The 16635-nt window shown below is 53.2% G+C and overlaps 2 protein-coding genes across 3 annotated transcripts; both read left to right on the top strand.

Annotated features, from left to right (window-relative positions):
• The first annotated feature begins 195 nt into the window (after positions 1-195).
• Positions 196-7903, top strand: LOC140259275 (bactericidal permeability-increasing protein-like). 2 transcript variants are annotated; one of them, XM_072350420.1, is made up of 15 exons: positions 196-340; positions 1003-1117; positions 1435-1563; positions 2042-2197; positions 2579-2642; positions 4324-4387; positions 4685-4776; positions 4895-5071; positions 5249-5308; positions 5540-5707; positions 5875-5942; positions 6108-6150; positions 6459-6522; positions 6996-7072; positions 7353-7903. In XM_072350420.1, the coding sequence occupies exons 1-15, from the start codon at positions 226-228 to the stop codon at positions 7404-7406; spliced, it is 1446 nt and encodes a 481-aa protein (XP_072206521.1). In that variant the 5' UTR covers positions 196-225; the 3' UTR covers positions 7407-7903. The 2 variants fall into 2 exon arrangements, with proteins under 2 accessions (XP_072206521.1, XP_072206520.1); XM_072350419.1 differs by having other exon boundaries at positions 4541-4776; positions 7353-7901.
• A 278-nt stretch (positions 7904-8181) lies between these two features.
• CDK5RAP1 (CDK5RAP1 mitochondrial tRNA methylthiotransferase) lies at positions 8182-15398 on the top strand. Its single transcript, XM_072350421.1, has 13 exons — positions 8182-8523; positions 9068-9171; positions 9631-9665; positions 10223-10323; positions 10506-10716; positions 11525-11645; positions 11931-12161; positions 12417-12514; positions 12625-12680; positions 12797-12927; positions 13570-13719; positions 14414-14554; positions 14707-15398. The coding sequence occupies exons 1-13, from the start codon at positions 8283-8285 to the stop codon at positions 14785-14787; spliced, it is 1701 nt and encodes a 566-aa protein (XP_072206522.1). The 5' UTR covers positions 8182-8282; the 3' UTR covers positions 14788-15398.
• Positions 15399-16635: the final 1237 nt, after the last annotated feature.

Below are 16635 nucleotides of genomic sequence, written 5' to 3' on the forward strand. Positions count from 1 at the left end.
CCATAATGGTGTCCCACAAACCCAGCGGGCGCTGCGGGGGGGTTGCCTGCTCCATGCAGCCATTCCCTGGCTGAATGGAAGCGGGTGGAGGGTGAGCAGGAAGCACAGGGCTGTGGGGAGGCCCCTCAGGCTGCGGCCGTGGCTCTGCATCCTGCCTCACCCCTGGTTCCCCTTTGGCGCGGGTATAAAGGCAGTGCAGGCAGGGAGCGCTGGGCAGCAGCTGGGATGGCAGCACGGAGCCTGGCAGTGTTTGGAGTGGTGCTGGCTGTGTGCCTGGTGTTCACTGCAGCCACCAACCCCGGCTTCGTGGTCAGGATCACCCAGGCGGGCCTGGACTATGGTGGGTTTGGCTCCTGATCTCCCTCTTCTCTTGCAGGTACTGGTGGCTGCGGTGCAGAGCTGGGTGCTGACGTTGCCCCAATGCACCCGTCTGCCCACACTGCTGCCCCCTCTGCAGTCCAGGGGGCTGCACACAGCTAATGCAGGGGGCACCAGCTCGAGGAGGTGTGAGGCTGGTGGGGCTGGGGGTCCAGCTCAGGAGCACACATCCAGGCAGCCCTGAGCCCCAGGAGTGAACTGCATGGGAGGAGGTGGGGAGGTGCCAGGAGCACGCTGACAGAGATGGATGGGCCCCGTGCTGGGTTTATTGAGGCATGCAGGGCCTCAGCTCTGGCAGGGAGCTGTTAGGGATTGAAATGCTCTGCATGCAAAGCTCACTGACCCTGCAGGGCCACCAGCTGCACAGAAAGTGATGTGACCCCCTGCCCATATGGGTGCAGAGATATGGCACCCGCCACACTGTGCTTGCTTGGGCAGCACCATCCCCAGGACTTGCTGGGCTCTGTGCTGCAGCCAGCTCCAGCTCCAGCTCCAGCTCCAGCCATGCAGCGCAGAGCAGCTGGGCCATTCCCTGGGCATTCCTTTTAAGCTTTTCATTGTGCTCCTGGGGTGTGCTCCCAGCTCCCTGGGATAGCACATGGTTGTGATACTGTCCCCCCACAGCCCACCAGCATGGGATTACCGTCCTGCAGAAGGAGTTGGCCCAGCTGAAGCTGCCGGACATCTCAGGTGACTTTCCAGTCCGTCACCTGGGGAAGGTGCACTATGAGATCTCCAGGTGAGCCCTCACAGAGCCACACAGGGCTGGAGGGGGCTGCAGGGGACAGAGGTTCTCCCATGCCACCCTGGTGCATGGTGCAGGCAGGGATGTTCTGATTTGCACCATGGGAGGCAGCACTGGGGGTGAGGGCAATTGAAGCTCAAGAAGTGACCTCTGGCAAATGCAAGGGCACAAGGAAGGACTGCGATCCCAAAGGCTCTACTTTGCTCATGGGCAGGGAAGGAGTGGGGATGCAGCCAGCACAGTGCTCCCTCCCAGCCATACAGCTCACTCAAGTGCCTTTATTTCTCTTATTGTTTTACATTTCCTTCCAGCCTGAACCTCCGCAGTTTCCATCTGCCATACTCACGGATCTCCCTGGTCCCCAACGTGGGGCTGCAGGTTGCCATCTCCAACGCCTTCGCCGAGGTGGATGGGAACTGGCGGGTGAAATTTCACTTCATGTGGGTGCCCTTCCTCATTCTGCCTTTCCTTCTCTGAATCGGGCAGGTTTCCCCCTTCTCCTTTGCCCTTGTGTTTTGGGCAGCTCTAGCTTTGTCACCTCCAGACCTGCTGACTCCCACAGCTGTGCTACAACTGCATTAATCCCAACACCTGTGAGCCCTGGCCCTGGGGAGTCCTGCAGGTTCCTCTCCCCACACTGGGACATGCAGCTGGGCAGAGTGCTGCTGCTGAGAAAGCTGCTGTGGGGTGAGAATTACAAGCAAGATGGATGGTGGGGAGCTGTGCTGAGCTCTCCTCCTTCTCTGCTGTTCTCCCGCTTGCTTTCAGTTCTTTCAGTTTAAAGGCTGCCTTTCCTAGCTTATATTCCCATGCAAGTTGGTTTCCCTGGATTTAAAAGCCCCCCCAGTCCTTTCTGGATGCTCACTATGAGGCAGAGCTGAAGGCAGGCTGTCCCTTGTTGTCCTCGCTCCCCTGCAGCCGGGACCATGGATCCTTTGGCCTGGAGGTGAAGAATGTCTACATCAAGATTGACCTGAAGCTGGGCAATGATGCATCAGGGAAACCCACCGTGAGCACTTCTGCCTGCAGCACCCGCATCTCCAGTGTCCACGTCCACTTCTCGGGCAAGTTTGGGTACGTAGCATCACTGTGAAGGACCGGAGTCCCCACATTAGCACAGGGAGAGGGGAAGGTGGTTGCCAGGTGGGCGGCTGCTGCCCCTCACACCCCTTTGCTGGCAGTGTGCTTCCTTCCTATTCAGCACGCTGCAACTGCGTGTGCTCAGATCTGCTCTGAGTTTTGCCCTGTCGTGGCTGCACATTTAACGGTGAAGCTTCCAGGCAGTCACGAGACTTGTTTACATGTTCTTTACAAGCAGCTTTGGTAGCAAACATAAACCCCAAGGCGATGTTTAACTCCAGATTGCTGTGGGAATGACATTCCCATGCATCCCACAGCCCCAGGGTCTCCCTTTCTTGCCCAAACTGCATCCTCTGACCCCGCTCCTCTCTGCAGGTGGCTGTACAACCTCTTCTATAACGCCGTTGAATCCAGGTTCAAGAAAATCTTGGAGAGGAAGGTATGTGCGAGCTCCAGGCTTCCTGCTCATCTATAGCCCGCACTTGTAGCAGATGTTACAAGGGCTCAGGTCACACACAGAGCTTTATCCAGAGCCAGAGCATGCTGCAGGGTTGGTGGAAGCAGGTTTTGTGGAGCGGGCACATGCCAACCATGGTCCCTGCAGCGTCGTGTGGCTCGGCCTGGATTCTAAACCTGCAGCATTTGCCAAAGCCCGCTATAATCGGCTGCTAATTAACAAAGACTTTTCTTTCCATGTGGTCAGTTAATTAGATCTTACGCCTCAGCCAAACTCAGTGTAGCAGAGGAAACCTGCTCAGAGCTGCCCCTCCATTGGCCTGAACTCATTCATGTGTTTGGGAGCAATGGGGTAGAAATTCTCATCCCTGCATTTCAGCCGTTTGCCATCTTGTTTAAACAGGGGGCACCAGGGAAGCCCCGGTACCTCCATGCCCATACAAAAGCCTGTATGCAGGAGACTTGCAACAAAACATGGAAACAAGCTGTTAGCAATAATTGCTACAAGGCTCGCTGGCACAAGCCGCAGCCTCCCTGGCCGTGAACCTTGCTTGGGAAGGAGGCAGCTACAGAGCTGACAAATCCCACCCTACTGCAGGTCAGGCTCAGGCCCTGTCACTTGTCTCTGGCTGATGCCATGCTGGGCTCTCTGGGGGCACCCAGAGCTGTGGCAACAGATGGGCTGGCAGCAGGCGCCGTGGGGCTGCACAGGAGGGCTCTCATGCTGCAGTGCCTCCTGGAAGGAGCAGCTCAGGAAGCTGTCATTGCTGCACGGCTGAGTCCCTTTGCCAAACATGTGGTCCCTGGGGGCTTTCTCTGCATGTGAGGTGGGGTGAAGGAGAAGGCTGGGAGCACTGCATGGAGCTGCACAGCCCTGTCTCTGTCTGGCCCAGCCCTGGCAGCCCTTTCTGCAGAGCTGGGCAGTGCTCCCATGCCATCCCATGCCATCCCATGCCATCCCATGCCATCCCATGCCATCCCATGCCATCCCATGCCATCCCATGCCATCCCATGCCATCCCATGCCATCCCATGCCATCCCAGCCTCCATTTTCTATTCTATTCACCCTGCTGCCAGCTGGGTACCCACTTGGACAGATGCTGGCCTGACCCAGCACAGGGGTTCCCGTGACATTATGACATTGGAAAAGCTTATGCAGATGATCCTGGCCATCTACAGGACCACTCCCAGCAGCCAATTCCTGGCCCAGCGATCAGCATGCATTTAAATGTACCCCACAAATGCTGAGGCTTTGCCTGCAGATGGCAGCTGCACAGGGCTTTGCTCTCCTCCCCTGACAGCACTGGGCTGCCCCACACGGGGGCAGATGAACCCTTGCAGTTTCTTCTGCCCAGTGTCGTTGCTCAGCACAATGCACTCCTGCAGGGACTGTAGGACTGCAGGAAGTCAGAAGGCACAATCGAGATTCCTTCAAAGGGCCTTGATGCAGCTTACCTGGGTGGGAATCCTGCTCTAGGCAGATGGCTACAGGTATAAACCTTGCCTGTATCACCTGGAATAGAAGAAAACATCACTGTATGCACTTTTATTTCAGCCCGTTTTGCTACGAACATGCAGCACGGGGCAGCCAAGCAGTGTGTGTGCCTGAGGCTCCCACTCCAGCAGAGCCACAAAGCTGAGCTCTGCTGCCTTTGTCTCTCCAGGTCTGCGACAGCGTGGTCAGTTCTGTGAGTGGTGATCTGCAGCGCTACGTCCAGACCCTGCCAGGTACTGCATGGCTCCACATGTAGCTCAGGGATCACTCCCTCCCAGCATTTCCTGGCCTCTGTGAGTGAGGGGACCCAGGCAGCCTCTCGAGGCCAGGAATGAATTGGCATGGCTGGAAGTGAGGAGGGAAATATCCCTTTTATTTCTAAACAGAAGCAAACGTGTGCGAAACCTCTGCCTCTCTGCTGCTCCGGAAAGCCAGGGCACGGCACTGCGCGGATGTCAGCAGAGGCAAGCTGCTCCCAGCTCTGCTGTGCCGTCTGCCTCTCACTCATCCCTCTGCCCCATGTCTTGCAGTCACAGCCAAGATAGATGCCAAGGCTGGGATTGATTACTCCTTGGTGGCACCGCCAATGGCCACTGCGCAGACCCTGGATGTAGACCTGAAGGTGAGAGCCTGCCCTGGGCAGACTCAAGGTGGCTGATACCATTGCAGGAGGCAGGTGGGATCCTGGGGTCAGTTGTCTCCCACACATGCCCCCAGCTTCACCTGTTTCCTCTTTCCAGGGTGAATTCTTCTCCCTGGCACACCGTGCTGCTGTTCCCTTCCCCCCTCCAGCACTGGCCCTCCCTCCTTACCATGACCGCATGGTTTACTTTGGGGCCTCCAGCTACTTCTTCAACACTGCTGGCTTTGCCTACCACGCAGCCGGAGCACTGGTCTTCGAGATCACAGACTCCATGGTGAGGAGGGCAGGTGGGATGGGGCTGGCTGGCTTCAAGGGCTCCTCTGCATCTCCTCTGTGCTTCCCTGTGGAGCTGCATGCAGGCACAGTGCAGGGACTTGATGCACACATAAAGGGCTGACCCTGCCCCAGCCCTGTGCTGCATTGCCCAGCAGTGACCATCCTCCTCCCACAGATCCCAAAGGGTGTTGAATTCCATTTGAACACCTCCACCTTCGCAGCCTTCATTCCTCAGGTGAGTCCCAGCTCTGCCCCCCAGCTACTGCCCAGCACAGGCTTTGCATAAGGTGCCCCTCAAGAGCACAGCCCTGGGTTCCCCGTGGGCAGGAGCAACCTCAGAGCAGGGGCTGCCCATCCCTTATGGGTGAAGCATCCCCACAGGCTGGTGGCATGGAAAGGAGCTGCAGGAGGTTCTGTGCTCCCATGGATGTGCCATGGTTCCTTCCCTGCCCCTGCTCTCTCACAGCTGGACAAGATGTACCCCAACATGCTGATGAAGCTCAGGCTGTCTGCTCCCTCTGCCCCATTCCTGAGCATCGCACCAGAAGGGATCTCACTCCAGCCCGTTGTGGACATCCAGGCTTATGTCATTCATACCAACACCAGCCTGACCCCTCTATTCCTCCTCAGCTTGGTGAGTTGGGACCTGGGCTGTGTGGGGATGCCACTCCTGGATGGGGAGCCCTTCAAGATCACAGGTGCCAGTTTTCACACTGAGTACATACGGGTCTCTGCACTGTGGCTGGTCTGAGCCTGCTTTGGGGTGAAGTTGGTGGCACTGAGCTCTGCTTCCCTCCACAGACAGGCAACGTGTCCGCCACCATTGATGTGAAATCTGGCCACATCGTTGGGAACCTGAGTGTGGGCAGGTGAGCTGGGAGCAGGACAGTCCAGGGGGAGCCACTGCCCAGTGGTGGCCAGGGACAGGTGGTGTGTTGGGATGGGATCTGTGATGGAAGCAATGAGCTGGGCCTGGAGGGAATGGGACTCCATTCCCCTGGACAGCCTGCACAGCATCACTTCTATCTGCGCAGGATGAAGCTCTCTCTGAAGCATTCAGACATCGGCACTTTCCAGGTAAGCCGTTCCTGACCGTGACCAAAGCCCCCAGCATAGAGCTGAGAGCCTGCTGGGGGCTGTGGAGGCGGCTCACCCCTCCCCTCACCCCAACATGGGACCTGGGGGTGTTCTTCTGTCTCAGCCTGGGGGCAGGAGCAGGGTCACCATTGCCTCATTCATCTCCTACCCCACCAGTGTGGCACAAAGCTGAGGGTCAATGGAGGAGCCCATCCCAGCATCTCCTTCATTTTCCTCCTCCTAATTGTCCTCCAGGGTCTGGTCACTTGCTAAAGCTCTTTTCCTTTCCTCTCTCTTTGCAACTCCAGGTACGAATGCTGCAGTCAATAATGAATATATATGCCTCCAGTATCCTGCTCCCACGTGTTAATGGTAATAACCTGCTTGGAGGAATGGGGCTATGGGAACAGTCACCAGCCAGGTCACTCTGCCTGAGCAGGCCCAGCTTGTTGATTAAATCCCTGTTGCCAGGCCTGGTCAGTGGGTAGAACCTACAGAGAGAGGAGGATGCAGCAAAGTACCCAGCGTGTCTGGGGCTGACAGAGGCAGGCTGTGGGTAGCTGAGTGCAGAAGCCTCTTTCCATGCCGTGACATGTATTAAGAAGTGAACACAATGGAAAAAATGAGTTTGACACACATCCTAATGCTTTCCAGACCCTCTCCTCCACTGACTGCTTTTCATTTCTGCTAAGCAAACCAGCCCAGAGAAGGGATGGTGGTTGCTATGGGTCTGGGGAGGAGCGGCACAGCACAACATGCAGCCCCAGACCTCTGTGTAGCCTGGAGGAACATCCCCATGCTCCCCACCTTGGTCCCAACATAGCCACGTGTGTTGTCTCTTCCAGAGAGGTTAGCTGAAGGTTTCCCACTGCCGCTGCCGGATCGAATACAGCTCTCCAATATCCTTGTGCAGTTTCATCAGGTGAGTATTGGGGGGGTGGGGGGGGCTGGACAAAACCCATCCTGGAAGCAGACGGAATCTGGCACCTCAAAGGGGCTTGGGGAGGTCCCGGAGGAGTGTCACTGTCTGGATGCTGCTGGCGGGGATGTGCTTGTGAAACATCTTCACAGCCCTTCCTAAGCTAAAATTAGCCATGGAAGATGGCAGCAGCACAAAGCGGGCTGTTGATGAGGAGCGGGGCTGAAAACAGCTGCAAGCATGGATGCCTCCCAACCCCCCTCCCCCTCTCTTTTTGTCCCAGAACTTCCTGCTGCTGGGAGCAGATGTGCACTACACGCCCCGGGAACGCAGATAAAGACTAAAGGGGCTCTCACCATGAGGACGGCCCCTCAGCCTGCCCCGCACTGTCCCTCCCAGGGGACCCTATTCCGGTCCCCCATCTTGGTTCCCAGCCTCAGCTCCAGCCTCAGCTGCTCCCCCCGGCCATCCCCAAAGCTGAGACAGAAAACAAGCTGCCCTGCCAAGCCTGACTCACAGCCGGCCCAGCACAAACCGCAGACGCGCGGGCGGGATTCAAGGCCAAACCCCACGGCCAGGCTGTGCTGAGGGGTCCATCACAGCTGGGGGGGGGCGGTCTGTACCCCCACCCCCATGGCTCTTTCCCACCCCGTTCCCAGCCAGCCACAGCTGCACAGCGGCTGGTGAGGCCTGCAGCAGGACTAGCAGCTGCCCCTTTGCTCTCTGCCTGTGCTTTGCCTTCCCTGAGCAGTGCTGTGCTCGTCCAGGAGGGTCCCAGCGCCCAGGAGAGCCCCTGCTCGGAGCCCCCACATAAAGACATGGTGGTGAAACCAGCAAGCAGCGTGATTGAGGTGTTTATTATTCGCTGCCTCCCAACACGTTCCCCAAGGGAAGGGAGGCGGCCGGGAGCGCCTTTGGGGGATATTTTTATCCCCCTCGTCGTGTTAAAACACCACGGGAAAAAAAAAAATATTCATCTTTTCCTTTTTATTTCGTTTTTTTTCCCGTCGCGTGGCTGCCCGCAGGGACGCGGCTCCGCCCGGCGGAACGGCATCGGCGCGGAACGCGAAGGCGGGGCTGCGTGTTGGGGGGAGGGACCGTTTGGGCGGTGCACTGCGGGGCCACTCCCGGAAGCGCCCCTCTCTGTGCGCCGTCGCCATGGCAACGCGGCCTGCTCCCGCGGCCTAGTGAGGCCTTCTCGTCGGGCTCGGCCATGCGGGTCTGGGGGCGTGCGCTGCGGGCGGCCGGGTCCCTCCGCTGGGTCGCTGCCCGTTCCGGGGCCGCCCGCGCAGCGCACTGTGGGCAGAGCGAGAGGCCTCAGGGTCGCAGGGCCGAGCTGCCCGCGGGGCCGGACCTGAGGCACTTCCTAAGGGGCGCGGCCGCACCGCCGTCCGCAGGAGAGTCGGAGCCGGAGCCGGAGCCGGGGCAGGGCTCTACCTCCGGTCTCGGGAAAGGTCGGTGTGCCGCTATACAGCCCCAGCGCATGGCCCAGCCGAGCCTAGCACAGCCATGAGCGCTGCTGGAGCTGCCGGTGCCTGCAAGCAAAGCAAAGCGGGGCTGTGTTGGTTTGGGCTCGGAGTGGTTCTCATAGTATGAAAAGTCTAGCCTGGTGGTCTCCTCCTTCCTGCTGTGCCTCTCTGGGGTCTCTCCATGTAGCCCTGTCTGCCCGGAGCTGCAGTGCCCAGAGGAGGGGGGGCTTTCATTGCCTGCAGTGCTGTGTGGCAGTAGCCATCACTCATTTGCAAGCTGCAGTCCAGGCCTGTAGTGTTGTAGTGATGCAATTCGAGGCGCTCAGGTCTCCCAGTGCCACTAAGAGCCTGTATGTATTTTTGGCTGCTCTTTCTCCCCGTCAGGAAATGTACTTTTTATGCAGCTTTCCTGAATCTCTTCTGTTGTGGAACTGATGCTTCCTTCCTATGAAAAAAAGTCATAGAAACAGCTTGTAGATGAGAGAGATTCACAGCAGTGTTGTATCGCTCCTATCTGTCTTTGTTGCAGTGTACCTGGAGACCTATGGCTGCCAGATGAATGTCAGTGACACGGAGATTGCTTGGGCTATCCTGCAGAAGAGCGGCTACATCAGGACAAAGGAAGCAGAGGAGGTGAGGCACCCTGTGGCAGCTGCCTGTAATGAAGGCCTGAGAGGGCTTCACACCGCTGTAAGGTCCCAGGCTTTATTGTGAGTTAGGGTCACACAGGGCAGTGGGATTTTTGCAGCCTTAAATTCTGTGCAGGAGAGGAAGCTACTTAACAAGCAGTGCTAAAAAGCTGCGGGTTGTTTTTGCTCCTTTAAACTGCTGGGTTCTCTCAGTCGGAGAGTGGATTGGGCACAGCGGGGTGCTCCTGACTCATCTCGGGTTTACTTCTGCCTTTCAGATGAAGGCTTTGCTGAGTTTTCTTGTGGCTTTGTTCTTTGAAATCCTCTGAGCATTTAGGCAGATCTTTTTCTTTGAGTTAAGTGATTTTTATAGTCTGCCTCTTCAGGTTATATGTGCAGGGCATTGGTACTTATCATTTGGCTTTTACAAATTCTCCTTCCTTTTATGTGATCTTCAATCTAGGCGGATGTGATTCTACTTGTGACCTGTTCTGTTAGGTAAGGAAACTTTTGTCACTGCTATTTTTTGGCAGCTTTTAAGGAATTGCAATTTGCAAAGCAAGGCAAGAAGTGAGTTACGTGATTAAAACAGCACACGGATGCAAAACAGCACATTTTGTTTAGAGGAGGGCTAGCTGATGTTACAATATATAGCATGAATTGTGTAATAGATTACAGTAGAGTGAGAGAGACTCTTCGGTGGTGTGTGCTATGTATGTACTTAATGAGCAGTTAGAGATCCACACACATTTGTGCTTGTATGACTTTATTCTGGTCTCCTATTGAAGTGACTGTAGTACAGGAGTATAGGGTCTGTCCTGTATTCACTTAGGGTTGATTTGGGATATAAATATATAGGGAACTTTGTTTTTCTCTGTGCATTATCACCTGCAGTGTAGCTCCTATTTGTTGGTTAAGTCATACTTTTTCTCTGTACGATCTGAGTTGTCAGTCCATGAGGTGTTTTTACACTGTAGATGCTCTCAAGCAGCTCTGGGTTGGAGAACTGTTAAAGTGCAGCAATGGGAATAATCCCTGTTTTTCTGGCTTCCCAGGGACAAGGCTGAGCAGGCTATCTGGAACCGCCTGCAGCACCTCAAGGCTCTGAAGGCCCGGCGGCACCAGGCACGCTTGCCTCTCCGCATTGGGATTCTAGGTATGAGGTTGTGCAACGGCAGGGAGCATTGGCTGTTGTGCCACATCCCATCATGTTGCATTTCTTCTTCCTTCTGATAGAGTCAAGCCTGTTCTGCTGGGAGAGAGCAGCTAGGGAAGGGGTGCAGAGTGCTCACTGAGGGTGGACACCTTCTCACAAGAATCCTTCTCCTTTGGTGGCAGGATGCATGGCTGAGAGGCTTAAGGAGGAGATTCTGCATAGGGAGAAGCTGGTTGATATTGTGGCGGGACCTGATGCGTATCGGGACCTTCCCCGGCTGCTGGCTGTGGCAGAATCTGGGCAGCAAGCTGCTAATGTCCTGTTATCACTAGATGAGACTTATGCAGATATTCTGCCTGTCCAGACTAGTGCAGGTGGCAAAACAGCATTTGTGTAAGTACTTTTTTTTCTGTGTGTATTTCTGTCATTCTGGTTTGGAAATGTTGCTGTGCTGAGCAGTCATGTCAGTGACAGCAGCTACCCGAGAGAGTCAATGCCTGGCTGCACTCACTCCCTCAGCCCAGAGGCACCAGCCTACCAGACTGTGTTTGCTGTCTTTTTGCTGTCTGACTGAGTGCTGGAGAGGCTGACCCGTGCTCTGGCTGGCTGCAGGCTTCTCACTGTCCTCTGAGAATGCCGCTTGTCTAAGCACGGTACTGCAGCAAGTGATTTCTGTCCCACTGATGTCTCTGCCTTTCAAGTCTGTGCCTTCTGTTATCTCCTTGCTTCTGCTGTGTCCTGTCTTCTAATCCTCCATGCGCTGTAATTTTTGTTGGTTTTATTTCCATTTGTTCAGGTTTGATGATAAGATTCCCAAATAATGAAGTCAGATTCTGCTAGGTGTGACCTTAGTGCACAGAGGAATAGTTTTCACCCTCTGCAGGTGCAGAGTGCAGAAGTACCTCGCTGCCAGAATGCAGTGGAAGTCTGTGTCTGATCTGTTGCTTTCTGGGTTAGATGTTTAGAAATGTGCATGGAAAAGCATGAGGGGTTAGCTAGGGGCAAGCAGAAGCCAGCTCTAATTGGAATGATGTATAAGAGAAAGCTGCAGTGCTACGTTCAGAGTTGGTGCTGTGTGTGCTGCAGACAAGTGAGATGGCTGAAGGTAGCAGTGCTGGAACAGGTCGAAGCAGGGCAGGATTGAACATGGATGATTCTTCCAGAGTGATCATGGTGTGACCTGTGCTTCACCTCCCGGCAGATCCATCATGCGGGGCTGTGACAACATGTGTAGCTATTGCATTGTGCCCTTCACCCGTGGCCGTGAGAGGAGCCGCCCCATTGCGTCCATCCTGCAGGAGGTGAAGATGCTCTCAGATCAGGTAGGGCAGAGCCTGCTTTCACCTGTTCCAAATGGTGTACAGATTCTCAGTGATTGCATGTTCAGTGATAGCTGAGATCAGTGACACAGCCTTCATCTCTGGAGAAGAGATTGCTGTGAGGTTCCAGCAGTTGCTATTCCATCCCCCTTGTAATACTCTGAGACAGACAGGGAAGAGAAGGTTTCCCTTGGAGACTTCTTGTAGTAAGAGTGGAGCCATGGCTGCCATTGCAGCTTAGCCATCCTGTTTGGATTGTAATTTTTTCTTCCCTGTTTATCTTTGTAGGGGGTGAAAGAAGTGACCCTTTTGGGTCAGAACGTCAACAGCTTTCGTGACATGTCTGAGGTGCAGTTTCAGTCAGCTGCTGCCCCAGCCCTCAGTCGTGGCTTTAGCACCGTCTATAAAACTAAACCAGGAGGCTTGCGTTTTGCACATCTTCTAGACCAGGTCTCTAGAATTGATCCAGAAATGAGGATTCGTTTCACTTCTCCACACCCCAAGGATTTTCCTGATGAGGCAAGTATGAAATAAACACCTGGACCTCTTATCTTACAGGCAGACAGCTGTGAAATGTTAGATGTGGGTTGTGCTTCCTTCCCAGAGGTAACAAAGAATCACGGGATAGGAGCTTAGGAAGGAGAATGTATATGCTAAAGCTGGCAGTTTTCCAATCTGCTGTCGTTTATCTGGGGAAGACTCTCCTTTAGCATTCTGGTAGAGCTGAGCTATCTGTGATACTGTGTCCTGAATGTGCCTGAATACACCCCACAGGTCCTGCAGCTTATCCAGGAGCGACACAACATTTGCAAACAACTTCACCTCCCAGCCCAGAGTGGAAGCACTCGAGTCCTGGAAGCCATGCGACGGGGGTGAGCGATGGCCATGGGGAGCTCTATGCCCTGCTGCCTGTTTACAGTGCTGGTTTCTCTTCACCAATGTCAGTTTTCTGATCAACAAATCCTTGTGTTGTCCATCTCAGATACACAAGAGAAGCATACTTAGAGCTCGTACAGCATGTGCGCAACACCATTCCAGGTAGGGACTCCCTTTAGCTTGACCTGAGCTCACTACAGCTGTATCTTACTGTCCTTTCTTGAATGAAATGTTCCTATCTTCCACGAGTCAAGTGTAAATCTTCATCTCTATGACAGGAGTGAGTTTAAGCAGTGATTTCATTGCTGGTTTCTGTGGGGAGACAGAAGAAGATCACCAGCAGACTGTGTCCTTGCTGCAGGAAGTCCGCTATAATGTGGGCTTCCTCTTCGCTTATAGCATGAGACAGGTGAGTGCAAGATCTAATGGAAAAGAGTCTTTTCTCTGGGCGTCTCCTGTTAACTCCTTAAGTGTTATTTCACACACTAAGACAGTAGCAAAATCTGTTGAAAATAATACCTAAACACATGGTATCTTGGCAAACTTTTGCTTGCATGCAGCTCTCCTGTGCAGGCATCAGGGTTGATTACTGATAGGGCAGCCTGGTTTTGCAGGTGTCCTAGAGCAACTGCAACAAAGCTGCCATGTTGGCATTGACCTGGTTGCAGGTCCATCTTTCTCTGCTGGTGAAAAGTTGTGCTGATGTAGCTGGACTTGAGCCCAGCTATAGAGACGTTTTGTCAGTCAAGTCTAGAGAGAACTGATGTATTTTCAGAAGGTGGTTCAAGGAAAAAACTTGACAGTTGACAGATTTTTTGTTAGAATGCTCCCCAAAGTGTAAGCTGTTGGTGGGGGAAGAGGACAGAAGGTTGGGAAATGTAAGGGAAAAAGGATTATGGATCATCTTTCAGCACGATTGAAGTAGAGATGCTGAATCTGTTGCCTGTCCTTGTGAACAGCCAGGCAACACAAATATCTCACACAGGAGCTGCAGTACTGCTGCCTCACACAGCCTCAAATACTCTCATGTCAGAAGTTCTGTTGTTTACAGAAAACCCGGGCGTATCACCGGCTGCAGGATGATGTGCCTGCGGATGTAAAACGGAGGCGACTGGAAGAGCTCATCACTGTCTTTCGAGAGGAAGCTGCAAGGGCAAATGAGGCAATGGTGGGCCAGTCCCAGCTGGTGCTGGTGGAGGGGGTGAGTGTGCCTGTAAGAGCTGTCTGCCCTCATGTTGTCTAGGAGGCTCTTGGACTGTACACTGCAGTCGTCAGCTCTGCCTTCACTTCTTGCCTTTCTCCACAAAGTCCTGATACTTTGGGGTCCCTTCCAACCTAATACATTCCATGATACTCCAAGATCACACATTCAGCTTGATTTTTCCACGGCACTCAGCTGAGCATAAAGTGGTGCCATGTAAAGTTGCAGTCCTTCTGGTTTTGGGCTTTAGTGACTTTGCTTCTTAAAAACCTTGGTCTGAATATTAGGAAACTCTGCATAGTTGGGATGTTGTACAGCAGTCTGTGAAGAGGTAACTGGATGGGGCTGAAATGATTTCTTATAGCTTGGTGGCAAGGCACAAACCACAGGTTGGATCTTACCTACATTTGTGAAGGTGAGGCTGTTCTGAAGGACTGGTGGTCCTGGAAAGGAATGGGGTAGGTTAGAGATATGTCTCTGTCCAAACGTGGGCTGAGGGTGGGCTTTCAAACATTGCCTTCAGGGTGTGTCTCTCAACAGCAGCTCTGTCCATAGGGCTTTGTTCTTTGGCATGCTTAATCACATGGAATTAGGATTTTTGTACTGACATTGGTGCTCAGTTTCTGATGCAATAAAGCCAAGGAATGAGTCGAAGCGATTGCCACGCCAGTAATGTTTCCTGTTCTCCTTCCAGCCCAGCAAGCGCTCTGCCTCTGAGTTGTGTGGGAGGAATGATGGCAACATCAAGGTGATCTTCCCTGATGCTGACATAGAGGATGCTGGGGGCTGCAAGGCCTTGGTCAGAGCTCAGCCTGGAGACTATGTTTTGGTGAAGGTGACCTGCCTGTAATTCTTGTTTCCTTAGGCTCTCTTTTTTTTTCTGCACAGTGCTGTTTCCTACAGCAGCTGTTGCCACGAGAGCCTAAAATTAGAATGGATCCTCCTCAGCCTTTTTGTTCCTGAGGGATGTTATGCTATTTCTTTCAGGTAACTTCTGCCAGCTCTCAGACCTTGAAGGGAGTTCTGCTTTGTCGTACCACCCTCTCCCGCTCTGCAGCTTGTCACTGAGGTATCCCTGCTTCCAGTGGGCAGAAGTAGCTTATTTTCTCTAAGAAGAAACAAGGATATTTGGTTAAGTGGAAGTGGAGCAGAAACAGGATCAATTTATTTATTTATTTTTAATATAATTGGGTCTCTCTCCCATTGGGCAACAGTATGCCCCTTCTAGATGTGTGCAAGTTTATAGTAAAAGGGATGGAAGCCGTGCATTCATGTGCCAAACCCCAGTAGGGTGTGATTTGGTGCTTTCACTTGCTGTCAGGCCTGGCTCACCTTTGCAGGGCTGTGGGTTTGTCTTCTGACTGCATCCTCTAATGCAGCCCAGCCCTGAGAACTTTGCCTGCAGAGCAGGTCATTGCTCCTAGCCCAGCTGAATGGAGGAGCTGCAAAGACTGACAGCACCTGGAAAACAAAACTCCAGGAAGTTCCAGAGGATCGCAGGAGAAGTGCCAAAGGAGACAGGCTGCTTGAAGAACAGGACAAGGTTGTGATGAATTCTTTCCAAATAATGATAATCTCCTCGATTGCAAAGTACTTGGCAAGTAAGACCCTGCACTGTGCCTATATGGTGGAATGTAGCACCAGAGTGTGGAATATAAAATGGTTTTTTAATGAACATGAGTGATGCTTAATGAGTTGTATGTGGGGCTGAGGGAATACAGGTTTGCCTTTGCTCTGGGATTGCTTGTATCTGAGTTAGAAGGGATTTCCCTGTCTCCAGGCCTAAGGGAATGAATACATGGGAAGAGCTGTCTCCCAGCTGAGGGTTCTCTCTCTAGGCTGTTAAATCTTTAACGACAGCTTTGTACTCATTTTCTGTGGTAAGCCTTTCCTTCAGCTTTGCAAGAGGAAAGAAATGGTGCCAGTTTAAAAGGCTGATCACTTTGTAAGTACATCTTACGGTTGCTTGTTTTTATCAGAGCCTGCAGTTAGCTGTGGCTGCATTGTGTCGTATTCCAGCCTGGTCTGCTAGATGAAAACAAATGCCTGCAACCTGCACTTGTAAGCAAACGCTCCTCTGAGGTTTGAGGAAAAAAATCACACCTTTCAGTATTGATTATCGTGTTACTAAAAGGAATCGTTGTTAAAAACTCTGTGCAGAGAGATTTTGAAGGAACAGGAGGAGTCCCTACATGAACTTATGGAATTCTTAAGTGAGGTATGAAGCCATTTTGCTGGAGAGCTGAGCAGGAGAAGAAGACTTTATCTGGGATATAATTGTGTCTGTGGCATCCCTTTCAGCTCATGCTCTGCCCTGTGTCTTGAAGCTGTGGCCAAAGCCCTGAAAAGGGCTGACTGCTGCCTTTCACAGCTCGTTCTCACCTGTCCCTGTGTTCCTTGTTAGCACCTATTCCCAGGTGAGAAACACAGGCCTGAGTGTGCTCTCTCCACTCCTGCCAGCCAGATTTGAGGCCAGCTGTGGTCGTTTTACAAGCATTATTTTAAGAGTGAGAGACTAATGAGGAGGAGAGCTGGGTTTTACATTTTGATGAGAAGGTGATAACGCTCACTGCACAGACTCCCCAGGGAGCCATAGTGCTTACCATTTACCTCGCCTCCTTAGTTTTTATAGGCCTCGGGAATGAAGGCTGAGGTTTTAAGGCAGCAAAGCATCCATTAGGAAGCACTTACAGTGACCTTGGAGGCAGAGTTAAGCCATCCCACACTGCCTGAAAGCAGGAATGTCCCCCCCACCCCTTCCCTCTGGGGCTGGAAGGCACATGGTTTCCGTATTGCACATGAGCTGATGCTCCTTGAGTTTGGCTGTTGGCAACATCGAGCTCCTATCTCTTTCTGTGTCCTGCCAACCTAGGCTGCCTTCTCAGGGCTTCCTGCAGCTCAGACTGTCCTAGAGCT

This window comes from Excalfactoria chinensis, chromosome 15, assembly GCF_039878825.1.
Source record: "Excalfactoria chinensis isolate bCotChi1 chromosome 15, bCotChi1.hap2, whole genome shotgun sequence".
NCBI lineage: Eukaryota > Metazoa > Chordata > Aves > Galliformes > Phasianidae > Excalfactoria > Excalfactoria chinensis.

Excerpts from the sequence above, each read along its gene's own strand:
- LOC140259275 (XM_072350419.1), top strand. The coding sequence starts at position 226 with ATGGCAGCACGGAGCCTGGCAGTGTTTGGAGTGGTGCTGGCTGTGTGC. Across the intron at positions 1,564-2,041 it reads CGGGTGAAATTTCACTTCAT|CCGGGACCATGGATCCTTTG; the intron begins GTGGGTGCCCTT and ends GCTCCCCTGCAG. Across the intron at positions 4,777-4,894 it reads CCCTGGATGTAGACCTGAAG|GGTGAATTCTTCTCCCTGGC; the intron begins GTGAGAGCCTGC and ends TCCTCTTTCCAG.
- CDK5RAP1 (XM_072350421.1), top strand. The coding sequence starts at position 8,283 with ATGCGGGTCTGGGGGCGTGCGCTGCGGGCGGCCGGGTCCCTCCGCTGG. Across the intron at positions 12,162-12,416 it reads CCAAGGATTTTCCTGATGAG|GTCCTGCAGCTTATCCAGGA; the intron begins GCAAGTATGAAA and ends TACACCCCACAG. Across the intron at positions 13,720-14,413 it reads AGCTGGTGCTGGTGGAGGGG|CCCAGCAAGCGCTCTGCCTC; the intron begins GTGAGTGTGCCT and ends TTCTCCTTCCAG.